Source organism: Pipistrellus kuhlii, unplaced genomic scaffold (assembly GCF_014108245.1).
Source record: "Pipistrellus kuhlii isolate mPipKuh1 unplaced genomic scaffold, mPipKuh1.p scaffold_m20_p_3, whole genome shotgun sequence".
In the NCBI taxonomy this organism is placed as follows: Eukaryota; Metazoa; Chordata; class Mammalia; order Chiroptera; family Vespertilionidae; genus Pipistrellus; species Pipistrellus kuhlii.
In genome coordinates this window covers 86,290,879-86,307,470 of record NW_023425529.1, presented here as the reverse complement: position 1 = coordinate 86,307,470, position 16,592 = coordinate 86,290,879, and the positions used below count along the sequence as shown (strand labels likewise).

The following is a 16,592-nucleotide window of genomic DNA, read 5'->3' as shown; positions in this document are numbered from 1 at the left end:
AAATGAGAGTAAAAAATGAAGCCAAGATATTGAAACTGTAGGATAGATGTGTGGAAGTTGTAACCCAAAATGCTAACTCTCCTTTACTCTTATATTTTAGGAGTATTCAATTATATCTTTAAAGAAAAACTAACATAAGATGTTCTAAGTGAAATTTTCTATACAGTATTTAAAATCTCTGCTGGAATATGTTACATTCGTAAGCAAGTCAATAAACACTAGTATATGTTCATTTTGGGGGTCAGAGTTTTGGGAGGGGAGAATCAATATAATTCTACTCTTTAATCTACATACACATAAAATTCCCAAGTAGTGATGTTTCATTTTCCCCCAAATTTCTATTTCTTATATTTTTAAATATTGAAATGTGAGTTGTTTTATTTTATATGCCAAGGAAAATATAAACTAAAAATTATTTGCTTAAATACTACTTAATTTTTAATCAGTGAAACCAGTGAATATCATCTGACGTAAGAGGGAAGGTAATAATGAGTAATTTTAGTTAAATGTTGCGGCATATACCTTCATTTATATGTGACCTGAGTTTTCTTCATGTTCAGTGGATTAATTCTACCCTTAAGCGCATATAATTATTAGAAACGGCTTCCATCAGTGTAACCTAGAGAAAGAAAAAAAAAAATATTATAACTTTAAATATTAGAGTAAGGAACAAAATATTAAAATTCAAACCTTCCAACATTCTTTAATTCCAAATTCTATCATAGCATATTATTGATCAGTAACTCAAACCACAGAAAAGCAAAAGATAAAGACAGAAGAAATCTGTCATTTTTACTCTAACATGTAACAAATTTTTATATCACTAATTTGGTATCCTCTTTTATATTCTAGAATAAAGTTCATTCTCCACATATACATAATAATGTTTTCTTTGATACTGTAATGATATCTTGATTAGAAATCAAGAAAAGTTTAACTTTACCTGCTACAACTAGTAATATAATTTTACATAAGATATTGAAACCACTTTAATAAAGTACTAGTTTTAAAGATTATAATTACTAACCTGTAAATGAAGTAAACTTTCTTGAGTTTGTGAGTTTTTGTTTTATTTTATCAAGTCTTTGTATTATCTGTGCAGATGTAGTTATGTTTCTTTTACTTATTCATTTAATGTGTTAGATATGGTAACATTTCCTAACAGTAAACTATTTATTAAGTTAATCATTCTGTTGGTTAACTTTCCATTCACAACTATTTTGTCAGATATAGATTTTCATCTTCAACAACTATGCACAATCTTTCTGGCATGCTTTCCTGTGTAAGGGGCTGTAGAGCAAAAAGTAACATTCTCCAGATCCCCTTTACACTAGGTTTCAAAGGGTGACTTACGTTCTATCAATTGATATATCTGTGTAATTATTTATTTTTATGAAATATTATGTGTGAAGAGAGGCAGGGAGCCATATTTTAACTTTTTTTTTTCTGTGGCCCAACCATGATAGAGGGATCTTTGGTTTGGAGACAGGAGTGCATAGTAGATAATAAATGTCTCTGACTTCTTTAATTATATCAGATAGCAAGCTCCTGCAGCAGACAGGTTCTGCAGTGTATGTGAGCGTGTGCATTTTGTACATGTTGGATACTCAGTCTACAATCTGTTTCTTAAGTTCTGTTAGCAATCTGTTACTTACTGTCCTAACAAATCTCCAAAGATTCTTCTCCCACATTCCTTGGTATGCACACTCTGCATGGATCCTCTTGCACAGAAGCTAGACTAACCCTGTGTAACCATCAGGACTGGTAGGAATGATGTTGCATGATCTGAGAATAGGTCATAAAGAAACCTTAAAAAGTCCCACCTTAGTCTCTTGGTATTTTGTTCGTGATATGGTGGTACTTCTCACCATGCAGGTGTCATGCAGGCCCTAGGGACAAATCACATGCAGGTGCCTCCTGCTGATAGCACCAAATGAACACGCAGCTAATAATGAGCATAAATTGCCAGACATTTGAGTGAGCCATCTTACAATTACAATCCAGTAAAGATTTCAGGTGACTGCAGCCTTACTCAACATCTGATGTCAAAGGCATATGATACCAAAGCAGGAACTGCTTGGCTAACCCCAGTCAACCTACAGAATCATAAAAGATAATAACAAATGGTTATTTTAAATCACCAAGTTTGTTTTGCAGTAATAATGAGAACATTTACTCTAACCCATAAAAACAAACACATAAACAAATACCCTCAATGGCTTCTGATGTCTACAACTGGGAGCCCTAATCAATACATTTATATTCATAAACTGAGTTAGACTCTGGCTTCTACTGTATGTGTTATGACTATGCAATTGTATTTTTAAAATATGTACCTTTTTATAACTAAATTAGTATATAGCCTACAGATTTTTGCTCCTGGATGGTTTGTAATAATTCTATTGCAAAATTATTTCTAGTTTCTAAAGACATCTGAAAATAATACATTTCCACCATCTTGCCAGATTATTGATGTAAAAATATTTCTATTTTTTGTCAATAAATATTGATGATTTTAATTTTCTTGGAATATTATTCATTAAAACTATTAAACCTATTTAACCAGAATTGTATAGGAGATCCTTTCATAATTTTCTAAACCACTGCCATAATTGTAGTTATATAAACTTTCATATAACTAATCTAAACCAATAAAAGAGAAACATGTAAATTAACCATGACTCCACTATGCCCACCAGGCAATCAGGAGGGAATATGCACATTAGGAGGAGAAACATGGCGGCTGCCCAGCTGCTCCAGGCTTGGAGTGCCCATTGAGGTAGGACGCCTGCTATGAGAGGGAGGGCAGAGGGTGAAGGGATCTTCAGGAGCAGCTGGCCACAGTGAAGACGAAGACTGCAGACTCTTCTGCAGTGAACGCGAAGATGGCAGACTCCAGTCGGGGTCTACAGCAAAGACGAAGACAGCAGACTCTAGCTGGAGCCTGCAGCAAAGACAAAAAAGACAGACTCTAGCTGAAGTCTGCAGCAAAGGCAGCAGACTCCAGCTGGAGTGAAGGCCTGGGTCCCAGGTGCCAGAGGAAAACCAGTACTGGAAGCCAAGGGAAGGAAGGCCTATTGCACACATCTCTTCATGCCATGGGCCTCTAGTTTTCTATAATTGTTACTTTTGGCATTTTTCATAATTAAGCTATATAGTTGGGAATATACTTTTATTTTCATTGTATAAACCTTAGTAAAAATAAATTATCATACCATTAAAATCTCTAATAACTCAACTATAAATAATCACTGCCAAAATTTGAAGCATCTATAGTATATATAACAAGTCTTTACATATCCATTCATACAGATACTCAGGACAAAAATCTTGGAACCATTTTTTCTTTCTTTCACACCAATCCATCAATACATCCTTTTGGTTATTCTACCATAAAAATGGTTTCTAGAATATGACCGTTTTCATCATTTTTACTCAAACTAGAGGCCCGGCACACCACATTCGTACACTAGAGGAAGGGAGTCCCTCAGTCTGGCTGGTGCCTTCTCACACTCTAGGACTCCACAAGGGATGTAAGCCTGCCAGCTTAGGCCCAATCCCCAAGCCGGCAGTCAGACCCTCTCACAGTCCAGGACCCATCGCTCCTTATTGTCCACTTGCAGTGGAGGAGGGAGGGGCTCCCACCACCACCACTGCACTTGCCATCAATGAGCCTGGATTCTGGCTGAGTGGAGCACACTGACCACCAGGGGGAGCTCCTGTGTGAGCGCCTTCCCCCTGGTGATCAGTGCATGCCATAGTAGCTGGTTGTTCCACTGTTTGGTCAATTTGCATATTAGCCTCTTATTATATAGGACTAAAAGCCCGGTGCATGAACATTCATGCACAGCGGGAGTGGGGGGTCCCTCAGCCTGGCCCGTGCCCTTTCACAGTCCAAGAGTCCTCAGGGATGTCCCACTGACATCTGTGGGAGGTGACCAGACAGGTCCATCAGGGGATGGTGCCGCCCCTTCACCCCATCGCCCCCTGTGGCTGCTGGATGCCGCCCCCTCCACCATCACCCTTCCCTCCCTCTGCCCACTGGCACATGCTTTGGCTGGCCTGGCAGCATATGCATGCCTGCCCCTGCCTACTGGTCATTCTGCTGTTCAGTCAATTTGGATATTACACTTTTATCATATAGGATAACTCTCATCTCTAACTATTGTCATAACCCACCATGATTTATAAGAGCCCTATATGATCAGACCCTAGCATTCTTAGATATAATCACAAAGGCTTACTGTTCTTCAAATATATTAAGCCCACTCAATGTGTCTTGGCATTTACAATTCCTTCTTTCTAGAACATCGGCTCTCTAGATATCCTCACAGTTCATCATCTCATTCATTATCACATTCATGTGGCTTACCTTCTCAGTCATGCTTAAATAGCACCTCCCCCTAGGGGCCTTCCCTAACTACCCTATCTAAAATAGCAACCTCCAAACTCTATCCCTTTCTTTTGAATTTGTTTTTCTTTCATAGCATTTATCTGTACCAGAACATTACATATTTATTTATTTGTTTATTACCTGTCTGTCCACACTGGAACATTAGGAAAGTAGAGTAGAAGCTTTGCCTATTCTGTTCTCTGCTGTATTCTCAGTGGCTACAAGAGATATTTTCACACAGTAATATTTGTTGATGAGTATCTGTGAATATTCACATTATGACTTATGCTATTATTTGCACAAATTACATTAAATTTTATAACAATTTAAATAATATATCATAAATATTTATGTCATTAAATATTTGTCTAATACCTTTTTAATGGATATATTATTGCACATACCAACCTCCTTGTTGAATATTTAGATGGTTGCAATTTTTCATTATAAATGAAGCCATAATTAATTCTAATGAAATCTTTTATTATTTAATTATTCTTAGAACTAGAGGCCCTGTGCAAAATTTGTGCATGAGGCTGAGGGAGAAGGGGGAGTGTCCCTTCGCCCAGCCTGCACCCTCTCCAATCTGCACCACCCCCTTGAGGGATGTCTGACTGTCCCACCGGGATTGGGTCTCAAAGGGCAGTCTGACATCCCTCTCACAATCCAGGACTGCTTGCTCACCTGCCTGCCTTCCTGATTGCCCCTAACCACTTCAGCCTGCCAGCCTGATTGATATCTAACTGCTCCCCTGTCAGCCTGATTGATATCTAACTGCTCCCCTGGCAGCCTGTTTGCCCCCAACTTCCCTCCTAACTGCCCTCCCCTGCAGGGTTGATCACTTCCAACTGCCCACCCTTGCAGACCTAGTCCCTCTCAACTGCCCTCCCTTGCAGGCATGGTGCCTCCCAACTGCCCTCCCTGCTGGCCATCTTGTGGTGGCCATATTGTGTCCACATAGGGGCAGGATCTTTGACCACATGGGGGCAGACAGCTTGTGTGTAGGAGTGATGGTCAATCTGCATATTACTCTTTTATTAGAATAGAGGCCTGGTGCACAGGTGGGGGCCAGCTGGTTTGCCCTGAATGGTGTCCTGGATCAGGGTGGGAGTTCCCTTGGGGCGTGGGGCAGCCTGGGTGAGGGGTCTGTGGTGATTTGCAGGCCAGCCATCCCCCTGGCGACCCAAGTGGAGGCCCTGGTATCTGAGATTTATTAACCTTCTACAATTGAAATTTTGCAGCCTGGAGGGGATGGCTGTTCACTCCGTGGCTGCAGCCAATTCTGTTTGGATTTGTTTACCTTCTATCATTGAAACTTTGTAGCCTGATTGCAGGCTTAGGCCGGCAAGGGCAGGCAGAAAGCTTGGCTTCCTCCATCGCCTGGGAAACCAAAGCCTCTTCCTGCTCTCTGAGGCTGTGGCCATCTTGGTTGGGTTTATTTGCATACTCTCTCTGATTGACTGGTGGGCGTGGCTGGTGGGCGTGGCTGGTGGGTGTGGTGGAATGATGGTTAATTTGCATATTACTCTTTTATTAGGTAGAATTCTTCTCAGGAGTAAATTTGATCAGTTGAAGAAAATAAACATTATTAGGCTTTTTATATAAATTATACTTTTATCCTAAAAGATATATAAACTGATACTTTTAAATTAGTTCCATGATTAGTTTTCTTTATTATTTTTGTATTAGTTTTCTTTAATGCAAAGTAATAGAATGTCTGGTTTTAATTAAGGCTGGTTAAACAAATATTGGTGATTAATATTTATTGGAAATAATAAGGAAGGCTAGTAAGAAAAACAAATGAACTAAATTGAACAGACCAATATACTATATATATTATATTGGAGACTAAATATATCCATGAAAGAAGAGACACATACTTTAAACAGCTTAATTTCCACATTTTAGGTTAATTATTCTCACAAAAAATGTATCTTTCAAGCAGATAAAATCTGTACTTACTTAAAACATCAGTATCTTCTAAGTCCTGAAGAATGAGCTCTTCAGCAGTTTTACTTATTCTTTATTATGTTAATACAGTGAAGAACTGACTCCAGTAATTCAACTAAGTCCTGAAATTTTCAATTATGAAAGTATAAACTTTTTCATTAACACTATGTATCAAATATCCCCTCCTTCATTCCACATAAAAAATGTGAGAAAATGCATAGATGAGATAAAAGGCTATAAAGAGCATAATTCATCTTACACCTTTCAGAATAGCTATCATCAATAAATCAACATGGCAAGTGCTGGTGAGGATGTGGAGGAAAGGAAACCATTGTGCACTGCTGGTGGGAATGCAGACTGGTGCAGCCATTGTGGACGACAGTATGGAGTTTCCTCAAAAATTTAAAAATGGTACTGCTTTTTGACCCAGTGATCCCACTTCTGGGAATATATCCTAAGAATCCCAAAACACCCATCAGAAAGGATATATGCATCCCTGTTTATAGCAGCAGCATTATTTACAATAGCCAAGATGAGCGGATAAAAATCTGCGGTACATTTATACAATGAAATACTATGTTGCTCTAAAAAAGGAGGAACTTTTACCCTTTGGGACAGAATGGATGGCCTGGAGAGAATTACGCTGAGCAACATAATCCAGTCAGAGAGAGACAAACGCCATGTCATCTTACTGATATGTGGAATCTAATGAATAAAATAAACTGATGTACAAATGGAACCGGAAGCTTGGATGTGTGGGACAGACTGGATGGTGTCCATGGGGAGAGGAGAAGGGTAACTGGATAAAGAAGGTGAAAGCTTTAGCTGAAGAACATGTGTGCTTACCCTGTGGACACTGACAATACTGTGGTGAAGCCCAAGGGAGCAGGAAACAGGGGAGAGGGGAGAGAGAAGAGGGACACCTGCAAACATTAAAATGTTTTAATAAAATAAAAATAAAAACTGTAAAAAAGGGGAATATTTCAAACAAATATATATGGTAAAAATTTGCTTTTCATTTTCAGATGTTATGAATTATATCTATGATTCTGTTGAATTTCAAAATCACATGAAAAATATCAGGATATTTAGTTTCACTCAAATTAAGTGTGGTTAAGAAGACATAATAATGTAAAAATATTAAATTTTCTCAAATATTATATGTATAGGTTATTGAATCCTAATGAAAACTGAGAATATATCAATAGTTATTTTTTGAAGCTAGGCAAGAGAGTTTTGTGTAGTTTTTTTAAACTTAGTTGAGAAGATTTTGAAATTGCAAAACAGAAAATTGGACTCATTTGAAATTGAAAAATATAAAACTAATACAAAAAACATTAAGATTAGCCAAGATCGGTTTGGCTCAGTGGAAAGAGCGTCACCTTGGGGACTGAAGGGTCCCAGGTTCGATTCCGGTCAAGGGCATGTACCTTGGTTGCGGGCATATCCCCAGTAGGGGGTGTGCAAGAGGCAGCTGATCGATGACTCTCTCTCATCGATGTTTCTAACTCTCTATCTCTCTCCCTTCCTCTCTGTACAAAATCAATAAAATATATTTTTTAAAAAACATTAAGATTAATGGAAAATATAAGATAATTTTGGATAGATCATATGTAAAACACTAAATGTATAAAAAGATAAAATAAATCAATTAAGAAAAGTTGGATTATTCAACAAGTGACACTAGAAACATTAGATAAGTATGTTCAAGAATTTTTCAAATTAGATCTTCATTTTGAAACATAAATTTCCAGTGGGTTAAGAGTTTTGAGGTAAGAAAAGGAATCATAAACAGATTTTTAAAGCATATAAACATTGGAAGAAATATACAAGTGAAAAGATAGCATGTTTGATTTTTTTTTAAAGCATTCCCCCTATAGACCTTTTCACATAAAGTTTTCTTCCATCCATATATATATTCATATTAGAACATTCGTGATTAATGTTAAAAAGCAGGATACAAATATCTATAATAATTAAAGTGTAATATTCTGATTAGATTGGACATCCTTCCAGGACGATGCTGGGATTGCAGCTGCCACTGCTGCGAGGGAGGGATCCAGGCAGCTGGCTGGGAAGGCGTACTCTTGCACGAATTTCATGCTTCAGGCTTCTAGTATATACATAACATGGTATAATCCCAATTTTACCCAAAAAATACACATAAGAATGTGGATGAGTTTTATCTTCAATAACCTTTTATCTTTAATAAGGTGATTTTTGTCTTCAATAAACTTTTATATTTAAATATCTATCAATTTACACTGTTTAAAGATGATCCTAAGGTTAAACATGAGATAAAGACACAAAACACAATGAGAAAGTAAAATATCTCCTGAAAAGTTTCCTCCAATTAAAGGGCTCAAAAGTCCAAAACTTAACACTTACAGCATCACTCTCATCACTCTGGGTTTCTGAGATTGAATCAGTATCTACAGCATCTTTTTCCAAAGAAGAAATGCTGATTTTGTCCAATTTAGTTTCTATTTCTTCATTGATCTTTGTGTCATCAGCATCTTCCATCATCCTTTATAATAAATCACAGAACTAATCAAAGAAAATTAAAGAGGCTAATATGCTAATACAAATTGTGGGTTCTTTAATGTGTCATAATAATCCAACATTGTTCTATATACACATTTTAGTTTAACAAATGTTTATCACACCTGATCATGTCTGTACCATATATTGATATTTAAGAACAATGTTTGACTACAAAATGGTAGTCAAACCATTTCCCTAGACTTTTAATTCTAAGGGAAAAATTACATGGAATAAGCTGGCTTGCCTTCCTGAACCAAGAAACTTCACAGAAAAACACATCATAATAGAAATGATTAATGGAAAAATGCATATGATCAGCTTGAATATTCAGAGATTAAAATACAAGAGAACAACCTAAGTCTATATAAGGGGAAAATATGAGGTTAGTTTCTATTCATTAACTCACGAGTTGTTTATTTTAGCAGAGAGAGCCATGTTTTGCAACAATATATGTAATATTGGATAATTATGGCATGTACAATAAAATCAAAATTTATTTCATTTAAAACTTTTTTAAATATATTTTATTGATTTCAGAGAGGAAGGGAGAGGAAGAAAGAGTTGGAAAAAAAATCAATGATGAAAGGAAATCACTAATTGGCTGCCTCCTGCATGCTCCCAACTGGGGATTGAGTCATGTGCCCTGACCTGGAATCAAACCATGATCTCCTGGTTCATAGGTCAATGCTCAATCACTGAACCATGCCAGATGGGCCATTTAAATCTTTAATACTTATAATATATATGCATTAATCAGTATATTTCAGTATAACTTCATGTCATCATCATCATCATCATCATCATCATCACTATCATTGGCTTCCAAGTATTAAGTAGCTGTGACAAGGCAGGCACTAGAAGACATTTGTAAAATGGATAATCTTCAGAGTAACTTAAAAGGTTAAAGCTCATGAGAGTCATTGTATAGATGAGAACACTCAGGTTTGAAGAGAGAACTTAACTGTCCATAGCCATTACATTAATAAGTAATGGGGGCAGGATCATAATTCAGACATCTTGAATTCAAATCCTGTTCTTCATTACCAAATGGTCCCCAAGCTCAAGCTATTCATCTGCTCAGCAATCCTTCCGAACATCTCCTTTTCTAATAATCTTCAAATTATTTATCATAACCCATTTGCAGATCAAAAAGTTAATTTAGTGCCTCTTGATTATCAAGTATTAATGACAGGATAGGATAGAAAATATTAGAATAGGCCAGGGAAAAAAAACACCCTATAATTACATTATATACGCTAAAGATTTGTTTAAAAAACAAACATGTTTCTAAAGTATGTATGTGTGCTTGAATTACAATGTAACCTATTTTTTGTTGTTTTATTGTGGCTCTTGGTAGAAATAATTTTGAAAATAACTGTACTAGTCAGCTATTATTTTATTTTAGAGACTATTCCAAACTTTTATTCCTTCCTCAAGTCCCTGGCCTTTCGACCTCTGAACTCTGTCTTCTTGGATTTGCCTGCCTCCCTCTCTTCCTTCCTCTTTCCCTCCCTCTCTCCCTCTTTTCCCTTCCCTCCCTTCCTCTTTTTTTTTTGCCTTATTTTACTCATCCATCTCAAAATCAGCTTTTTTGGTGGATTCAAGATGGAATTATGCTGAGAAACCAAAGCATGAGATACTTTAGGATTCCATTTCTGTAACATTTTTACATGCCACAATTTTATAAATTGAGAACATATAAGTGGTTGATAAGAGTTGGGAGTTGATTGTGTTGGAAGAAGATGGTTATGATGATAAAAGGCCAACATGAGAGATCCTTATAATGTTGTAACCGTTCAGTATCTTTATGGTGGTAGTAGATAAGTGAATCTATTCAGATAATAAAAATTATATAGGACATATACACACACAAATAAGTACAAGTAAAGCAGATTGCATCAATATAAATATCCTGGTCATGATATTATAATATAGTTTACAAAATATTATCACTGAGAGACACTGGACAGTGTGTACAAGGCTGCATTTGTGTACAAGTATTATTTTTTAAGGCTGCATGTGAATCTACAATTACAGCACTAAAGTGTATAGATATCCTATGTACTCAATAGGAAAACAGATAAATATAATGCAGCCAGGGAATAGAATATTATACTAGTTTTTCAATAAAAATAAGCACACTTACTATCCTCCTCAGGTAATATAGCCACAGAGAAATAATTTTAAAATGGCAGGTATCAGAGAGATAGGCAGAGTAATATCACTCTTATGTAACCACACACACCCTTTATTTTTAGACAGAAACATGCTGGGAGGCATTGAGGAACTTTTGATTTTCATTTCATACCTTTATGTTGAGTGATTTTTTAAATAATAAATATGCAGTACTTCCATAATTTTAAAAGCTAGTTTTAAAATACTCAGTTCATCCACAACCTTTCTCACCTAAAGGAGAACAAAACACCACCACTGGTGCAAAATGTGATTCTGTAATCAAACCAACTTAAAGTGCAATCCAAAGGTTAGGTGAAACTTTTTTTTAAAACCTAATATAAAGCAGAATACACAGGTATACAAAACTTTATTTAGAAAGACAGGAAACTAGGGGAAAGGTAAGAGTCACTTCCACTATATGTCTCTCTCTGCTCATCTGCTGATCGTTAGATCAGCCCTGTCCAACTACATATTCGAGCACATTTGTAATCTTAAATTTTCTAGTTAGTAGCAACGTTTTAAGAAATAAAGAGAAACAGGTGAAGTTAACTTCAATAATATATTTTATGTAACTTATTTTATCCAAAATAGTATTTCAACATGTAATCAGTTAAAAACTGTTATGAAGTTCAACCTAAAAAGGCTACATTCTTGTTTGCCAACTAAGTAGTCAACATCTGGTGTGCATTGTACACCTACAGCACATTTCAACGCGGACTGGCTGCATTTCAAACCCTCAACCGCTTCCTTTAGCTGGCAGGTGAGTGCAGCCCTAGACTGATTATGACATGGCGACAGCAAACATTTGAAGTTTATATTGAATCACTTAGAATTGGCTAAAGCCGCTAAACGTGGTAAATCTTAAGTAACTCTACCTTTCAACCATAGTTCAACTATAATAAAAGGGGAGCGAAATCTACTTTTAAAAAGTAACCAAATTTATGTATGAAAAAAAATAGACTAAGAGAAAGAATAGAGAAGAAGGGAGTGCGGAAGGCAGAGCACCTTCATTGAGGGAAGGTTAGTCAGAGCAGATCAAGTTTGACTAAGCCACCAAAATGCCCCAAAGTGAGGGGAGCCTGGAGCCTGGAGCCTCGCGCAGCGGCTCGCGGCCCCTCCTCTCTTGCCCTGAAGCCGGTCAGGACCCAGAGGCTCCGGCTCCTCTGCGCTCCCGCGGCGCTGCCTCCTTCCCACCACGACCCCACCTTGGGGGCCAAGCCTTGGCGGGGGGCGACTTCGCAGGGGAGGTCGCCTTTTGGGGGGCCCGGTGTGAGTGACCCCAGCAGGGGGTAACCCACCAGCAGCTAAATCCCTCCATCTAGTGGAAGAGAGCGCCCGGAGAAAGCAAACAAACTGTAACCACGGCAACAGCCAATCCCCAGGCAGGTGGGCCGCGTTTTGTACGGGTGCTCCAGCAGGACAAACTACTTCCTTCTGCAATTAGCATGAAGGCTGCATCTCAGGAGCTGGATGAGGAACTTAGGTAGATGTTAATATTTAAGTCATTTTGGAAAGTAGTTAACAAAGAACTTTATATTGTTTCTGATCTACCTATACTTATTACTTGCATATAATCAATGTTAAATTGCCTTTGTTCATTCCACAAAAACTTAATCCTGAATAGTGACTTATGGGGTCGGAATTTGAAAGGGAAGCCAATAAATTGTTTGCCTTCCATCACAGCAATTTCTTTAAAAACAAACAAACAAAAAAAAGTAAATTATCACTCATTGTCTATAAAAAAATCCTCTAAATGAATGAGTTAGTGGAGTGAGAAATTAGGAAACTTATTTTCTAATTGTTTTACTGTAAAATATTGACGTGATTCTCACTGTTTTAATATTAAATTTTAATTTTATGTATAAATCATGTGATTTAACTTTTACTTAAAATTAATCAAAGATTTTTGTGTGGAACAAATATATAGAATACAAATGTGAAAGTTAATTTTAGTTAGTAACAGGTATTTCTAATTTTTATTGTTTTTAAGTTTGCAAACAAAGAATTAAATTCCAAGAGGAAGTGGCTATGCATAATTGCAAAAGATATCTGACATACAGTAAGCTAAGAGCAAACATTTAATTGAGCCTTTGAAAGAAAATAGACTCTATTGCTTGGTAACAATACCATAGTAAACTTGTATTGCATCAACTTAAGAATTAATAACATAAAGTGAGAAATCAGTAGAGTTTTGATATTAAAAAAACATGTTAATGCCTCATTCAAAAAAGATGATTTTCAAAACTAAACTATTCCTGGTTTTAGATCTAATTAAGTTTAATATTTTCATTATCAAAGTTCATGATAAATGCTCCTCCCCTTTTTTTTTTAGTTTAGTTTTGTGGCTGATTTATAGACTATTCAAACTCTTCACTTATAATGGCCAGACTAGCATATGATGTTGAAATTCAGATGTAAAAAATTTAAGCTTAATTTTATTTATAATTAGGAAAGTAGGCGTTTCCATATATATATATATATATATATATATAATCTATTAATAATCAATTTCTAAAACTAATTTTAAATAGCTAATTTAGTAATCAGCTAACTTGAAGATGATGTATAGTTTGCTTTCCTTCATAAATCTTACCTTGCCAAACAAATGGGCCCATTACGAGGGCAGACACTCATCTTGACCTCCAGGGGGCGCCACGCAGTCTTCCCCAGTCATGAGGCATTAACCAAAAATTAATAAATTAATAAATTAATAAATTTTTTAAATTAAAAAAGCCTAAAACTAACAGAAAACCAAAACATAAAACAAATTTTTAAAAAGATGCTTTCCAAGGCGCTGCTGGATACCCTACCTGTGGGAGCCAGAGCCGAAGAGACCTCCACCATCTGCTTTACAATTGCCTGCCAACCGCCTCGCCTCCGGTTGTTCCTCTGCTCCGCGCGCCCAGCCTCCTGCAGCTCTGCAGCTCCGCGTGGACTGTGAGAGATCAGAAACAATGTAAAGTTCTTTGTTAACTACTTTCCAAAATGACTAAATATTAACATCGACCCAAGTTCCTCACCTTTCAAGTGTTACCAGGGTGGACGCTGGTTCTCTTCCTGCGGGGTTTGGTTGTGTCAACGCCGCAGCAGAAGACCTTTAGGAATGTCTGCCAGGCCCTTTGCGCCAAGCCCGGCCGGGCCCTGGTGTTGGCGGCGGGAGAGGCTCGGGGGCTGCCCTCTTGGGGGGGGCTGCCGTCTTGGGGGGAGCTGTCAGGGGGGGCTCCCTCCTGGTTCTCCGCCTTTACAGCCTTGCTCTCACTGCTGCAGAAGCGGTTGCTGGTGCGGGGGGTGGGGGCGCCCCCCGGGCGGAGCTGCGGGGCTGGGCCGCGGGTCCCGGGCTGGAGCGCCTGCACAGGCTCCAGGGGAAGAGGGGAGGCTGCGGTGGTCTCCAGGCTGGACGGTGGCAGGGGCAGCGCGTATGTCTTTTTCACCCCCAGGCACGGGGGCCTCACCATGGATGGTCTTGGCGAGCCCTCTGCCTGGAGCGCCTGCACAGGCTCCAGGGGAAGAGGGGAGGCGGCGGTGGTCTCCAGGCTGGATGGTGGCAGGGGCAGCGCGTATGTCTTTTTCACCCCCAGGCACGGGGGCCTCACCATGGATGGTCTTGGCGAGCCCTCTGCCTGGAGCGCCTGCACAGGCTCCAGGGGAAGAGGGGAGGAGGCGATGGTCTCCAGGCTGGACGGCTGGGCGCTGGTCTTCTCCGCCCACCGGCAGGGGGGGCTCGCCACTGATGGTCCTGACGAGCCCCCCGATGACCGGGACTCCTCGCGGCTGGAAGGGGTGGCGGCCCCAGTGTCAGGGGGCCGGTAGGGCCTGACCTTGACGGTGCGGCCCGGCATCCTCCCCATGGCCATCCTGCCCATGGTCATGAGGAGGATGCGGTAAGTCCCCATTATTCGATCGAATGTCTGGCCCGCCACGGAGTCCCTGATGTCCTCCTCCCTAAAGCCCATGCGGCGCATGGTCTCCACCACCTGGGGGTCCAGGTCCTCCCCGGGCGGCTCGCTGTCGGGAGGCAGGTCTTCTGGACCCAGGTCCATCCAGGGCATCCGCATGGCCTCCTCCAGGGTCGGCCTCTGGTCGGGGTCGACCGTCAGGAGCCGCTGGAGGAAGCTCCTGCCCGCCTCCGACATGTAGTAGGGCGGTTTGTAGTGCCCATCCAATATGCGCTGCGTGATCTTCTCATCGCTGTTGCCCGGGAAGGGCACGCGCCCCGTCACCGCCTTGTAGAGGGAGGCGCCCAGGCCCCAGACGTCGGCCTTGCGGCCATCATACGGCCTGCCCCGCAGCACCTCGGGCGCCATGTAGTACAGTGTTCCCCAACAGCTGGTCAGCAGCTCGGTGGCCTCGTGGCTGAGGCCGAAGTCCGCCAGCTTGGCAGTGAGGTCTTCTTCTAAGAGGATGTTATCCGGCTTGATGTCCAGGTGCGCGAAGCCGCGCCGGTGGCACAGGTGGAGGGCCACGACGACCTGGCGGAACACCGCGCGGGCCTGGCGCTCGGTGAGGCGGCGGCGCCGCTCCAGGTGCGCCTTCAGGTCCCCGCCGCGCACGTACTCCATCACCAGATGTACCTCTTCGGGGTCCACCACTACCTCCAGCAACCGCGAGATATTTCGGTGCTGTAGGGTTCTTAAACAGCGGAGCTCTCGGCAGGAACTGGAGACACCGACACCACGCCGGACGATGCTCTTTACTACCACCTTGGTGTCCGTGGGCATGTGTCTGGCCACCCGCACCTTTGAGCGCGCGCCCTTGCCGATAGATTTCCCTAACACATAGTCTCCTATGCACTGCCCCTTGAAGGTAGTCGGGATAGGGCAATGGGGCATGATTACAGCAAAAGAGTTAAAAATAAAAATGAAACTGCAGATTTGTCCTAGTTAGTCTCAGGTCACCTAGACGAGCTCCCTGCACTACACGGACTAAATCCTCAGCCCAGGCAGGGCCTTATGTATGGGAGTGGTTTGCAATTCCATCACACTGGCACTTTATGAGGTCAGAGCAACAAATGGACCAATCCCGGCTGGGGATGAACCACAGTGGTTTTTCTCACTTTTTGGTCTCATGACCCTTAAACTCTGTGAAAAACAAAAAGACACACACTTTTATTTGGGATATTATGTTGATATTTATTTATTTATTTATTTATTTATTTATTTATTTAAAATATATTTTTATTGATTTTGTACAGAGAGGAAGGGAGAGAGATAGTTAGAAACATCGATGAGAGAGAGTCATAGATCAGCTGCCTCTTGCACACCCCGTACTGGGGATATGCCTGCAACCACGGTACATGCCCTTGACCAGAATCGAACCCGGGACCCTTCAGTCCCCAAGCCGACGCTCTATCCACTGAGCCAAACCGGTCTCACCTTGATATTTTACTAGAAATAAAAATCTATGTAGGTGCACACATGCATGCACACACATACACACACACCCACGCAAAAAAGAAAAGTCTGACTTATTCTCATGCTCCAGTTCTCAGTTCAAATATCACCTGCTTAGTTCTCAGTTCAGATATCCCTGA

General features: G+C 40.1%; 1 protein-coding gene and 1 long non-coding RNA gene across 2 annotated transcripts; both read right to left on the bottom strand.

Annotated features, from left to right (window-relative positions):
* Window positions 1-6,421: 6,421 nt before the first annotated feature.
* LOC123653230 lies at window positions 6,422-13,686 on the bottom strand. The gene is made up of 4 exons (XR_006742907.1): window positions 13,656-13,686; window positions 8,732-8,870; window positions 7,190-7,266; window positions 6,422-6,465 (listed from the first exon to the last, which is right to left on the bottom strand). It is a non-coding gene; the product is annotated as an uncharacterized LOC123653230 (long non-coding RNA).
* A 399-nt stretch (window positions 13,687-14,085) lies between these two features.
* Window positions 14,086-15,891, bottom strand: LOC118729563 (serine/threonine-protein kinase MARK2). The gene has a single exon (XM_036457061.1). It carries the CDS (start codon window positions 15,889-15,891, stop codon window positions 14,086-14,088), a length of 1,806 nt encoding a protein of 601 aa, XP_036312954.1.
* Window positions 15,892-16,592: the final 701 nt, after the last annotated feature.